Source organism: Myxine glutinosa, chromosome 2, assembly GCF_964187855.1.
Source record: "Myxine glutinosa chromosome 2, kmMyxGlut1.1, whole genome shotgun sequence".
NCBI lineage: Eukaryota > Metazoa > Chordata > Myxini > Myxiniformes > Myxinidae > Myxine > Myxine glutinosa.
This window is the reverse complement of record NC_136262.1, coordinates 150,487,390-150,500,703: the sequence shown is the minus strand read 5'-3', so window position 1 is coordinate 150,500,703 and position 13,314 is coordinate 150,487,390. Positions and strand designations below refer to the sequence as shown.

General features: G+C 47.4%; 1 protein-coding gene across 2 annotated transcripts in view; it reads left to right on the top strand.

Annotated features, from left to right (window-relative positions):
• HYOU1 (hypoxia up-regulated 1) overlaps window positions 1–13,314 on the top strand; it is a 157,213-nt gene that overhangs the window by 118,694 nt on the left and 25,205 nt on the right. For both annotated transcript variants that reach the window (XM_068106973.2, XM_068106972.2), the window contains exon 18: window positions 8,745–8,866. In XM_068106973.2, the coding sequence (XP_067963074.2) occupies window positions 8,745–8,866 (122 nt within the window). The remainder of the gene's footprint in view (window positions 1–8,744; window positions 8,867–13,314) is intronic.

Below are 13,314 nucleotides of genomic sequence, written 5' to 3'. Positions count from 1 at the left end.
TCTGAAGACCTGGACAAAATCACAGACTGGTCAAACAAGTGGAACATGTCTTTCAATCCTGCCAAATCTCACTCTCTTACTATGTCTCTCCGAAAAGATCGACTGGACAACCCTCCCATCTACTTTCTCAACAATCCTCTCCAAGAAGTTCTGTCACTCAAGCTTTTGGGTCTCACTATCTGCCATGATCTTTCTTGGGAAAACCACATTTCCAAGCTGGCCTCCAAAGCCAGTCGCCGACTGGGCATCCTCCATCGTGCGAAGTCCTTCCTCGGCACACCTGAGCTCCTCACCACATACAAGGCTTTCATCCGCAGCTCTATGGAATACTGTTCTCCCCTATGGGCTGGTGCTCCTGCCTCACACCTGGCTCGGCTTCACGCTGTTGAATCCAAAGCTTTCAAAATCATTGGAATCTCCCGCGATGAAGCTATCTCTGAGGGCCTTTCACTCACTCACCGCAGGCAGGTAGGTGGTCTTTCTGTCTTCTACCGACTCCTCTCCGGCCTTGCTCCCCCAGCTCTCTCTGTGCTCTGTCCCCCAAATATTCCTACAGGTCGCACAAGATCTGCCAGCAACCCTCTGATGGTTAAACTGCCGAAATCTCGGCTCTCTGCTCACCTTCACTCTTTCATTCCTCTTTTCTCCCGCCTGTGGAACAAACTCCCACACTCCCTTCAATCCCTCTCCTCCCTCCAGGTCTTTAAAACAGCTGTTCACCACCATCTCTTATCTTCCCCCATCCATAACCTTGATCTTTTCTACCCCCACTAATTCACCCCAGATCCACCTTGTTTGAAATTCCAACTTATTTCCTGGAAATCCTGGCAGTGTCCATATGTTTATACCTCTCCCACCCCCCCCCCCCCTTCACATGCCTCCCCCCCTTCACATGCCTCCCCCCAAAGCCCTCTCCCTCCCACAGATCTCTCGATGTCTCCATGTCTCTCGGTCCCTGCTCTCAAATGTTGTGTTTGTGTCCTTCCCCCTCTCTCCCCATCTTGTCTACCGCTCCCGATGTTATTTGTTTTATGTGTCTGTTTGTCTTTCTGTGTGATTAATGTTCGCTCTTTCACGAGCCTCGATCTTGTATACAAAAAAAAAAAAAAGGAACCCCGCGCTCTGGCCGTCCGGGCCGATGAGTTTTTCGCGGCTTGTGACACGCGGGAGAGAGTCTGTGCAGCCGTCGCGGATCCCGAGGCTGATGCTGCTGCACACCTCATGGATCCCGAGGCTGATGCCGATGCACACCTCGTGGGCGCCGCCACGCCCCGCTCACCACCACCGCGAAAGCCGCGGCCTCCGCCTCCGCCGCAAACTTGGTGCCGTTTCCACGCCAGGTTTGGCCACAAGGCTAGGAATTGTTGCCCGCCGTGCTCGTTTGGCAAGTCGGGAAATGATCGGGCCGATGCTCGGTGGCGGCTTTGAGCGTCGGCAATTCCGGCAGCCTCCTTTTTGTCACGGACACCTTGTCCGGGCGTCGCTTCCTCTGCGACACAGGCGCACAGGTGAGCGTTGTCCCCGCCTCCACGTCCGACAAGCGCACCGCGGGCCGGGGCCCCGCTTTGCTTGCAGCCAACGCTACACTCATACGCACATTCGGGAAGCGCTGCCTCTCCCTGCGGTTCGGAGGGCAACGCTTTCAATGGACGTTCGTAACCGCCAGCATGCCCATGGCATTGCTCGGTGCGGACTTCCTATGTGCAAACGGGTTGTTGGTCGAAGTAAAGCACAGACGCCTCGTCCAGACTGAAACGTTCAGCTCGCTCGCTTGTTCGCTGAGCAGCTCGTTGAGCGGCTCACTGAGCGGCTCGCCAAGCGGCTTGCTGAGCGGTTCGGTCCCGGCGAGGTTGGTCTGCACGCTTCCGGCAGCGGACGAGTTCACCTGCCTCCTCGCCAGCTTCCCGGCCCTCACGCGGCCCACCTTCTCGGTGGTGGCCGTCAAGCACGGGGTGGAACATCACATCCCCACCGTCGGGCCACCGGTCTACGCCCGGGCACGCCGCCTCGAGCCGACGAAGCTCGCGGTGGCGAAGGCGGAGTTCGCTACTCTGGAGCGGCTGGGCATCGTACGGTGCTCCAACAGCGCTTGGGCGTCGCCACTGCACATCGTGCCGAAGCCCGGCGGGGGATGGCGGCCGTGCGGAGACTACCGCCTCAACGATGCCACCACCCCCGACCACTACCCGGTCCCTCACATTCAGGACTTTTCCGCCTGGTTGGCGAAAATGTCCTTCTTTTTTAAGGTGGACCTCATACGCGGATACCACCAGGTCACCGTCAGGCCGGAGGACATACCGAAGATGGCCGTCATTACACCATTCGGCCTCTTCGAGTTTCTTCGGATGCCCTTCGGGTTGAAGAATGCGGCTCAGGCGTTCCAACGGTTGATGGACAGCGTCTTGCGCGACTTGGATTGCGTTTACGTCTACCTGGACGACATCCTCGTCGCAAGCGCGTCCCGCGAAGAGCACCTCCGCCACCTCCGCACGCTCTTCGAACGCCTGGGCCAGTATGGCCTGATCGTAAACCCCGCCAAGTGCCGGTTCGGCGTCGCCGAAATCGACTTTTTGGGGCACCGCGTCACCAGGCACGGGGCCACCCCCTTACCGGAAAAGGTGGAGGCGGTCAAGGGGTTTCCGCGCCCCCGCACGATCAGGGGGCTCCAGGAGTTCCTGGGCATGGTGAACTTTTACCACCGTTTCCTGCCCCGCATCGCCCAGCTCCTGCGCCCCCTGCACGAGGCCCTCCGGGGGAAGCCGGGCAAAGGTGACGTTGTTTGGACCGAGCAGATGGACGTGGCGTTCGTCGGCGGGAAGCTCGCCTTGGCTAACGCCACCATGCTCGCGCACCCGGCGCTCGATGCACCGATCGCCCTCACCACCGACGCGTCGGACTACGCGGTGGGTGCGGTGCACGAGCAATGGGTGTGTGGTGCTTGGCAACCGCTGGCGTTTTTCAGCCGGCAGCTTCGCCTGCATGAACGCCGGTGTACAGTACCTTCGACCACGAGTTGCTCGGGCTCCACCTGGCGGTCCGGCACTTCCGCCATCTGCTCGAGGGCCGTTTGTTCACGGCCTTCGTCGACCACAAGCCCCTGGTCTTCGCGATGGCCAAGGTCGCTGAGCCATGGTCGGCCCGGCAGCAGCGTCACCTCTCGGCCGTGTCCGAGTACACGATGGACATCCGGCACGTCGCGGGAAAGGACAACCCGGTGGCGGATTGCCTTTCCCGGTCCGTCGCCCACGCGGTCCACCTCGGGATCGACTATGCCCGGATGGCGGCGGACCAGACCGCCGACCCCGACGTCCAGGCCTTGCGGACCGCCGTCACGGGCTCCGCGTCGCTGAGGTGCCGTTCGGCGGCGCGGGCACGACCCTCTTGTGCGACGTCTCCCTCGGGCGGCCTCGCCCCATCGTGCCCGCGGGCTGGCGCGCCGGGTTTTTGACGCCATCCACGGCCTGTCCCACCCGGGCACGAAGGCCTCCCAGAGGCTGGTCGCCGACAAGTTCGTCTGGCATGGCCTCCGGAAGGCCGTCCGCGATTGGACCAGGACGTGCCTCGCGTGCCAGCGCGCGAATGTGCACCGCCACACCCAGGTCCCGTTGGCCCTGTTCACGGTGCCCGAACGTCGGTTCGACCACGTTCACGTGGACCTGGTGGGACCTCTGCCCCCCTCGCGGGGTTTCACCCACGTCCTCACCATGGTGGACCGCACCACCCGGTGGCCGGAGGTCGTGCCTTTGGCGGCGACGACGGCGGCGGACGTCGCGCAGGCGTTCATCGCCACCTGGGTTGCCCGGTTCGGCGCCCCCTCGGACATCTCGTCCGACCGCGGCCCCCAGTTCACCTCGGAGCTCGGGGGGGCGGTCGCGCGGGGGCTCGGCGTCCAGCTGCACCGCACCACGGCCTACCACCCCCAGGCCAACGGCCTGTGCGAGCGCTTCCACCGCTCCTTGAAGGCCGCGCTCCGGGCCACCCTCCGCGACGGCGGCTGGGTCGACAGGCTCCCCTGGGTCCTGCTGGGCCTCCGGACGGCGCCCAAGGACGACCTGCACGCATCCGCGGCGGAGTTGGTCTTCGGACGACCGCTGCGGGTGCCGGGCGAGTTCCGCACTGCAGGAGACCGCCCGGAGGTTCGCCCCGGTACCGATGGCGCACCACGGGTGCCCGCCAACGCACGTCGCCCCGGTGCTCGGCGGAGTACGTGTTTGTCCGCCACGACGCCCACCGGATACCGCTGCGGCCTGCCACCAAACCCTGTGGGTTTTTTTTTAACCTGGTAAAGTCTGGTGTTTGCTTCATGGTTAGGGTGCCGGCTTGGGATCCTAGGACCCTGGGTTGGAATCCCGGTTGATCACTGAATTAACACCAGGGGGGTTGACTCAGCCTGTCATCCTTCTGAGGTCAGCAAATTGAGTACCAGTTCACTGGTGTTTCCCTGTGTCGCAAGAGGCGACTAACGGGTTGGTGGCAGGAAGGGCATCCGGCCATAAAACTGCTTCAAAAAGGGGAGAATGCCCAAAAAAGGCCAACCCCCGCCCTGTGGGGAAAATGGCCTCTAAAGGCGGTTCTTTTTCTTTTTTCTTTTTTTCTTTTTTTACCCAAGTCGTTCACGAACCGGCTGTCCAGTCTTGAAGTCAAAAACTTTAATACTTTCATTATTGCAAACTGCTAACTAGTTCCCCACCCAGGTCATACTATCCTCTTCAGGTAAGGTATCAAACAAGCCCGGCTATGCCGTTGTTAGACTCTCTGTCTTGCTTCAATGGCACTTAACACCCAATTTTCCAGGGGTCTTGTTATACATGCCAAAGTGGCGAAAATGTCTTATTCTTGCGTCGTAAAATTAATTGCCCAACTGAATACGTTTTATGAAGGACTGCAATTATATAATATCTTTGTATCCAGCTATGTTGTCATCGCACAATATTTATTTTATTTTTACCTCCGCCACTGATGGTGAATGGAGGTTGTTTTCACCCCTGTCTGTCTGTTTGTTTTTTCTGTCTGTTTGTTTTTCTGTCTGTTTGTTTTTCTGTCTGTTTGTTTTTCTGTCTGTTTGTTTTTCTGTCTGTTTGTTTTTCTGTCTGTTTGTTTTTCTGTCTGTTTGTTTTTCTGTCTGTTTGTTTTTCTGTCTGTTTGTTTTTCTGTCTGTTTGTTTTTCTGTCTGTTTGTTTTCTGTCTGTTTGTTTTCTGTCTGTTTGTTTTCTGTCTGTTTGTTTTTCTGTCTGTTTGTTTTCTGTCTGTTTGTTTTTCTGTCTGTTTTTCTGTCTGTTTGTTTTTCTGTCTGTTTGTTTTCTGTCTGTTTGTTTTCTGTCTGTTTGTTTTTCTGTCTGTTTGTTTTTCTGTCTGTTTGTTTTTCTGTCTGTTTGTTTTTCTGTCTGTTTGTTTTTCTGTCTGTTTGTTTTTCTGTCTGTTTGTTTTTCTGTCTGTTTGTTTTTCTGTCTGTTTTGCTGTCTGTTTGTTTTTCTGTCTGTTTGTTTTTCTGTCTGTTTGTTTTTCTGTCTGTTTGTTTTTCTGTCTGTTTGTTTTTCTGTCTGTTTGTTTTTCTGTCTGTTTGTTTTTCTGTCTGTTTGTTTTTCTGTCTGTTTGTTTTTCTGTCTGTTTGTTTTTCTGTCTGTTTGTTTTTCTGTCTGTTTGTTTTTCTGTCTGTTTGTTTTTCTGTCTGTTTGTTTTTCTGTCTGTTTGTTTTTCTGTCTGTTTGTTTTTCTGTCTGTTTGTTTTTCTGTCTTTGTTTTTCTGTCTGTTTGTTTTCTGTCTATTTGTTTTTCTGGCTGTTTTTCTGTCTGTTTTTCTGTCTGTTTGTTTTTCTGTCTGTTTGTTTTTCTGTCTGTTTGTTTTTCTTTCTGTTTGTTTTTTCTGTCTGTTTGTTTTTCTGTCTGTTTGTTTTTCTGTCTGTTTGTTTTTCTGTCTGTTTGTTTTTTCTGTCTGTTTGTTTTTCTGTCTGTTTGTTTTTCTGTCTGTTTGTTTTTCTGTCTGTTTGTTTTTCTGTCTGTTTGTTTTTCTGTCTGTTTGTTTTTCTGTCTGTTTGTTTTTCTGTCTGTTTGTTTTTCTGTCTGTTTGTTTTTTCTGTCTTTGTTTTTCTGTCTGTTTGTTTTTCTGTGTTTGTTTTTCTGTGTTTGTTTTTCTGTCTGTTTGTTTTTCTGTCTGTTTGTTTTTCTGTCTGTTTGTTTTTCTGTCTGTTTGTTTTTCTGTCTGTTTGTTTTTCTGTCTTTGTTTTTCTGTCTATTTGTTTTTCTGTCTGTTTGTTTTTCTGTCTGTTTGTTTTTCTGTCTGTTTGTTTTTTCTGTCTGTTTGTTTTTCTGTCTGTTTGTTTTTCTGTCTGTTTGTTTTCTGTCTGTTTGTTTTTCTGTCTGTTTGTTTTTCTGTCTGTTTGTTTTTCTGTCTTTGTTTTTCTGTCTGTTTGTTTTTCTGTCTGTTTGTTTTTTCTGTCTTTGTTTTTCTGTCTGTTTGTTTTTCTGTGTTTGTTTTTCTGTGTTTGTTTTTCTGTCTGTTTGTTTTTCTGTCTGTTTGTTTTTCTGTCTGTTTGTTTTTCTGTCTGTTTGTTTTTCTGTCTGTTTGTTTTTCTGTCTTTGTTTTTCTGTCTGTTTGTTTTCTGTCTATTTGTTTTTCTGTCTGTTTTTCTGTCTGTTTTTCTGTCTGTTTGTTTTTCTGTCTGTTTGTTTTTCTGTCTGTTTGTTTTTCTGTCTGTTTGTTTTTCTGTCTGTTTGTTTTTCTGTCTTTGTTTTTCTGTCTGTTTGTTTTTCTGTCTTTGTTTTTCTGTCTGTTTGTTTTTCTGTCTGTTTGTTTTTCTGTCTGTTTGTTTTCTGTCTGTTTGTTTTCTGTCTGTTTGTTTTTCTGTCTGTTTTTCTGTCTGTTTTTCTGTCTGTTTGTTTTTCTGTCTGTTTGTTTTTCTGTCTGTTTGTTTTTCTGTCTGTTTGTTTTTCTGTCTGTTTGTTTTTCTGTCTGTTTGTTTTTCTGTCTGTTTGTTTTTCTGTCTGTTTGTTTTTCTGTCTGTTTGTTTTTCTGTCTGTTTGTTTTTCTGTCTTTGTTTTTCTGTCTGTTTGTTTTTCTGTCTGTTTGTTTTTCTGTCTGTTTGTTTTTCTGTCTGTTTGTTTTCTGTCTGTTTGTTTTTCTGTCTGTTTTTCTTTCTGTTTGTTTTTCTGTCTGTTTGTTTTTCTGTCTGTTTGTTTTTCTGTCTGTTTGTTTTTCTGTCTGTTTGTTTTTCTGTCTGTTTGTTTATTTGTTTGTCTGTGAACATGTTATCTCAAAAAGTTGTGGATGGATTCGGACGAAATTTTGCGGAGAAGCTGGCTATGTGACGAGTACAAAATGATTAAATTTTGGTGAAGATCCGGATTCGGATCCGGCTACTATAATTTTTTAAGTGATTCTTCACTATTGGGAGATAAGGCCAAAACCGAAGCGTAGCAAGATATCTCAAAAAGTTATGGACGGATCTGGACATAACTTGGTGGATAGGTTGATTGTGTGACGAGGACTAATCAATTCGATTTTGGTAAAGATCTGAACATGGATTCGGATACGAGAATTATTTTTTTATTACGTGATTCTTCGCCATTGAGAGATCGGGCGAAAAGCAAGAAACAACATGATATTTTAACAAGTTGACGAGCCGAATGCACCCGGCGTTGCCCGGGTTGTTTTTGAATGAATTTACTACTATAATTCAGCTTTTACCCGCGGCCAGAGAAGATTGACGACTATAATTCAGCTCAGCTTTTAATTGCGAAATGAGCCCAGCCTAGCCCAGGCCACCTCGACCAGCCTCGCCACCTCGCCTGTAACCTTCCCGGGGCTGTCCCGACATTTTTGGTTCTTTTTGAATGAATTTACTACTATAATTCAGCTTTTACTCGTGGCCGTAGAAGATTGAGTACTATTATTCAGCTCAGGTTTTAATTGCGAAATGGGCCCAGCCCGGCCGAGGCGGCCTCGACTGGCCTCGCCACCTCGCCTATAACCTTCCCGGGGCCCGTCCCGACATTTTTTGTTTCAGAGGTTTCCTCCTATCTTTCACCGTTCAGGAGATTAGCGCGTGCAGACAAACAAACAAACAAACAAACAAAAACTTTCTTTTATATATGTATCGATAGATAGATGACATGACTAAACTTGGTAGACGAGTTGGTTATATGACAAGAAGAAGCCGATTCGATTTTGTTTCAGGTCCGAATCCAGATCCGGCTTATCAGTGGGATACAAAACATAAACTGTTCAGCCTGGCAGAGGTATGCGCTCTATTGAGTGCTGTTCTAGTTCTTCCTGTATTTGGCAAGTAACTAGCTTTATCTGCTATCATTAACTGGCCCAGTGCTCGAGATATGCCATACAGCTCAGACCAAGTATTGGAGCTCGAAGTGCATCAGGCGAAAAGTGATATGAGCGTTTTGCATTTGTCAAGAAAAGGCTACTTGCGTTGAAGTTTATTGATTCTTAAGTTTGTGTTTTATTTGTATGGTTGTAAACAGAGGTGGTTTGGGAATTTATAAACAAACAAAAAAACTTTTACCCAGGAAATGATTTTCCTTTGCTCCCTTGCTCTTGTGACTTTCCTCAACTGTTAAAGCTGGCTGGCTTGCCCTTAAATTTTTTTTTCCCTTTTGATCTGCTGTCTGGACAAGTGGTCATATATTGGTGATTAAAATTCTGACATTATTTACATGACCATTTTGTACAGTGTCTTTTATACGGAAGCAGCGTGTCATTGAATAAATTCGATTTTTTTTTTTGTCAATTAGGTGAATGAACCAAAGGGCAAGGTTTCCCGGAAAGTGAAAATAACACGTCCTGTCATGGCCACAGTGACTGTGATGGATTACCCAACACCTTCAACAACCCAGGTGGATGAGTCCAAAAGCAGGTGATTTTTGAACGGGTGGTGATATTCAGTAATGGATTAAATTTTGTGCAAGTGACATTTTATGAATATTTTTGTCTTATGACATGATGTTCAAGTAATTGTCAAGAATTCGTTTTGCTTCATTTTGAATCAAAATTGTGGTCTGGGAGATGACAAAGGAAAATGTGAAGACAGAGAGAACATGAGCCATTAAATAACAAAACTGTACAATTAGTTATTCAATAACTTGTTAGCCAGGCAGCGGGAGATGGGATTTTGTATTTGTTTTTAACGTGTGTCCGTGTCCAGGCCATAACTTTATTAGTAACCATTTGAGCTTTTGTCAAATTTTCAACAAACCTTTGTTGTAAGAATATTGAGAAAACGAATTAATAATTGGATCAAAATGTTATAGGGCCAAATCACAGAAAGTATAAATCGGCCTTTTTAGCCCGTCTATCATGCAGTATGGTTTTGTGATCGCTTCCGTGTTTCTTTATTTACAATTTGAGCTTTCATAATGAAATTTTCAACAAACCATTATTATGAGTACAAGGAGAACACTAATTAATAAATATTATAACATGTGTCTGTGTATATGTATATAAATATATATATTATTTATTTATATATTTTATTTATTTATATATATTATTTATTCATGTATATATATATATACACATATATATATATATTGTTGCGGATCTCAAAACGCCGGCCTTCCCCTTATAAAGAGGGGGTTAATCCCCTTGTCCTTTTACTGGCCGACGCGATCCCGGGGCTATTATGTTCCTTCCGGTCGGTGTTGAATAGGGTTGTTGGTCGAATTAGTCCTATTACCTAAGTACTAACACCGGCCGTGAAGCAAGGAAAACGAGCGTTACGCCTCAGTCCCCCGTCGGGGAAGTGATGTGAGTTGACAAAGTGGAAGACGCAGAAAACATGCTATGATATGATATTTCGCTCACAAGGTTCAGACATACATGGAGGCGGCCATCTTGGATTTCGACGTGGCGACCCAATTTTCAATAGCGTTCTTCCTTATGCCGAGATACACCCACACACCAGATTAGAAGTTGGTACGACGCTTATTTTTCAAGATATTTCGCTCACAAGGTGCAGACATATATATGGTGGCGGCCATCTTGGATTTTGACGTGGCGACCTAATTTACAATAGCGTTCTTCCTTATGCCGAGATACACCCACACACCAAATTAGAAGTTGGTACTTCGCTTATTTTTCAAGATATTCATCTCACAAGGTTCAGACATACATGGCGGTGGCCATCTTGGATTTTGACGTGGCGACCCAATTTTAAATAGCGTTCTTCCTTGTGCTTAGATACACCCACACACCAGATTAGAAGTTGGTACTTCGCTTATTTTTCGAGATATTTCGCTCACAAGGTTCAAACATATATATGGTGGCGGCCATCTTGGATTTTGACGTGGCGACCCAATTTTCAATAGCGTTCTTCCTTATGCCGAGATACACCCACACACCAAATTAGAAGTTGGTACTTCGCTTATTTTTCAAGATATTCATCTCACAAGGTTCAGACATACATGGCATCAGACATACATGGCGGCGGCCATCTTGGGTTTTGACGTGGGTTGCACCCACACACCAAATTCGAATGCGGTCCTTGGCTTACGCATGCACGCACGCACGGACGGACGGACGGACACATGGACGGAGGGGAAAACCATAGTCCCCCTTTCGCTCCGCTGTGCGACGGGGGACAATAACCCCACCCGAACCACGGCGTTAGTGGACACGCTGAGCGAAGCGAGCCGCGATCCGGGCCATTAGCAGGTACTAAACCCGATTCGAGCGGTTGTCAATCGTGCCACGCTTACCCAATTGAGGAAAAGACTGATACGGTCAAATTGAGAGGAAACCAGGAAGAACAGGTAATTTATTTACAATTTGTACAAATAAAAAGAGGAAGAGAAAGAAAGAATGTACAGGGAAGAGGAAGAAGCAGATACACAGGGCAGCCTTAAACAGTCTTATACTTATCCCTGTACACAGGCCCGTTCACACTCAGACTCACTCTCAGGCTCACTCACACGGGGTTTGTAGATGGTCGGGTTGAGGGTCCAAGGGTCCACAGCTCGTCCGGTCCCCGACTCGTACCGTGCAGATGGTGATGGTAGGCAAGCTCTCCGTGTGGCGTAGGCGCGAAGCGGACAATTATATATCGGGGAAAGGTCGGTAAGTGGCGATTATATGGCGTATGTAATACTTGTACCGGCGCCTTTATACGCGCTCCCGGTATTGCTATGAACGATGCGCCACTTCCCCAATGGTGTTACCAAGCGTCTTTCACCAACGTCCTTCTGCACAAGCCCTTCGCAACGCTGCAGTCCTCTGCAATGCGTGCCGCGGCGTCAGTCCTCAACGCGTTACTTTCTCACGACTCGACGAGCGCCTCTCCCATCACAACTCAGATCAAGACTCGTAGCTCAACTCAACTGAGGACCCCGGCTCATAACTCGAGCTCTCTCCTCATAACTGAGGTGGGGGCCTCGCGTGAAGGGTTAAATTGCCACGCCCAGCGAACCCTCTGGAATGTCCAGCCACACCCTGTCAGGCGATGTCACCTCAGCCCTGATTGGCTGTTGAGGGCTTACCGGCTCCGCCTTTGACGGCTGCTTGACGTGGCCACACCCCCACCCTTGCGCTCCGCCCCCTTTTCGGGCCTTACCTCGTGGCCTTTGGGCTGGTTTGAGCGAGCAAGAGCAGCAAACACTGCTGGCAAGCAAGCGTAACAAATTGCGAGGGGCAATGGGGTGCAGACAGGATAGCGCTTAATGGAGTCGGTTGGAGGGAGGCTGCAAAATGGACGAACGGGGCCTACTCTTATTTGTTCTACACAACGCAGATGCAACTATTGGGAATGGCCTTATCCTAAACACATACTATGAAATAACTAACGTCCTAACGTGACCTACGTGTTGCTTGTGGCCTAGCTATGGGTGCAACCTTTAACCTTTAACGATGTTACCTGTGTGGGTTCTCAAAGCCGCAACAATATATATATACAGTGCATTCAGAAAGTATTCAGACCCCTTCACTTTTCTCACATTTTGTTATGTTGCAGCCTTATGCTGAAATCGTTTAAATTCATTTTTTTCCCTCATCAATCTACACTCAAACAGGATCCCCATAATGACAAAGAGAAAACAGGATTTTAAAAAGTTTTGCAAATTTATTAAAAAGAAAAAAACTGAAATATCACATTGACATAAGTATTCATACCCTTTGCTATGACACTTGAAATTTAGCTCAGATGCCTCCCATTTCTCTTGATCATCTTTGAGATGTTTCTACACCTTGATTGGAGTCCACCTGTGGTAAATTCAATTGATTGGACATGATTTGGAAAGGCACACACCTGTCTATATAAGGTCTCACAGCTGACAATGCATATCAGAGCAAAAACCAAGCCACGAGGTCGAAGGAACTGCCTGCAGAGCTCAGCGACAGGATTTTGTCGAGGCACAGACCTGGGGAAGCCTACAAAAAAATTTCTGCTGCATTGAAGGTTCCCAAGAGCACAGTGTGCCCTCCATAATTCTTAAATGGAAGAAGTTTGGAACAACTAGGACTCTTCCTAGAGCTGGCCGCCCGGCCAAACTGAGCAATCGAGGGAGGAGGGCGTTGGTAAGAGAGGTTACCAAGAACCCGATGGTCACTGGCTGAGCTCCAGAGATCCTGTGTGGAGATGGGAGAAACTTCCAGAAGGACAACCATCACTGCAACACTGCACCGATCTGGGCTTTATGGCAGAGTGGCCAGACGGAAGCCTCTCCTCAGTGAAAGACACATGTAAGCCCGCTTGGAGTTTGCAAAAAAGCACCTAAAGTTATCTCAGACGGTGAGAAACAAGATTATGTGGTCTGATGAAACCAAGATTGAACTGTTTGTTTGAACAAACAAAGAATGCTTTGAAACTTTTAATTATCGGCTCACCAGTACGTTTGCAACACAGATTCGACCTTGAGCAGTGTTCAGTGATAACAAGTTTGAGAAGTTATTTTCTTTCCCAACTTCCAAAACTTTTCTTAAAACTTGTATTACATTGGAGTCTAAATGCAAAACTGTTTGCAGAATATAATGATCATATGTATATATACAGACTTGGCATTTAATATGGAATATTTTTTTTGGGGGGTGAACTTACTTTTCAAGATGACTTAGAACCAAAAGTTCATTGGAATTATGTTGAAATTTTTCTAGATTTTGTTAATGTGACCTTTAAAAGAAACAAAAACCACATTTTTTTTTTTTTTTTTTTTTTTTTTTTTTGGGTATACTGATTCGAGGCTCGTGAAAGAGCTGACATTTACTTCACAAGCAAATCAACCAGACAAACAAAATATATAAAAAGAGGGAGCGGAAGACAAGAGAAGGGGAAGCACACAAACACTTGAGAGCTGACATTTCGAAACAAATAAATTG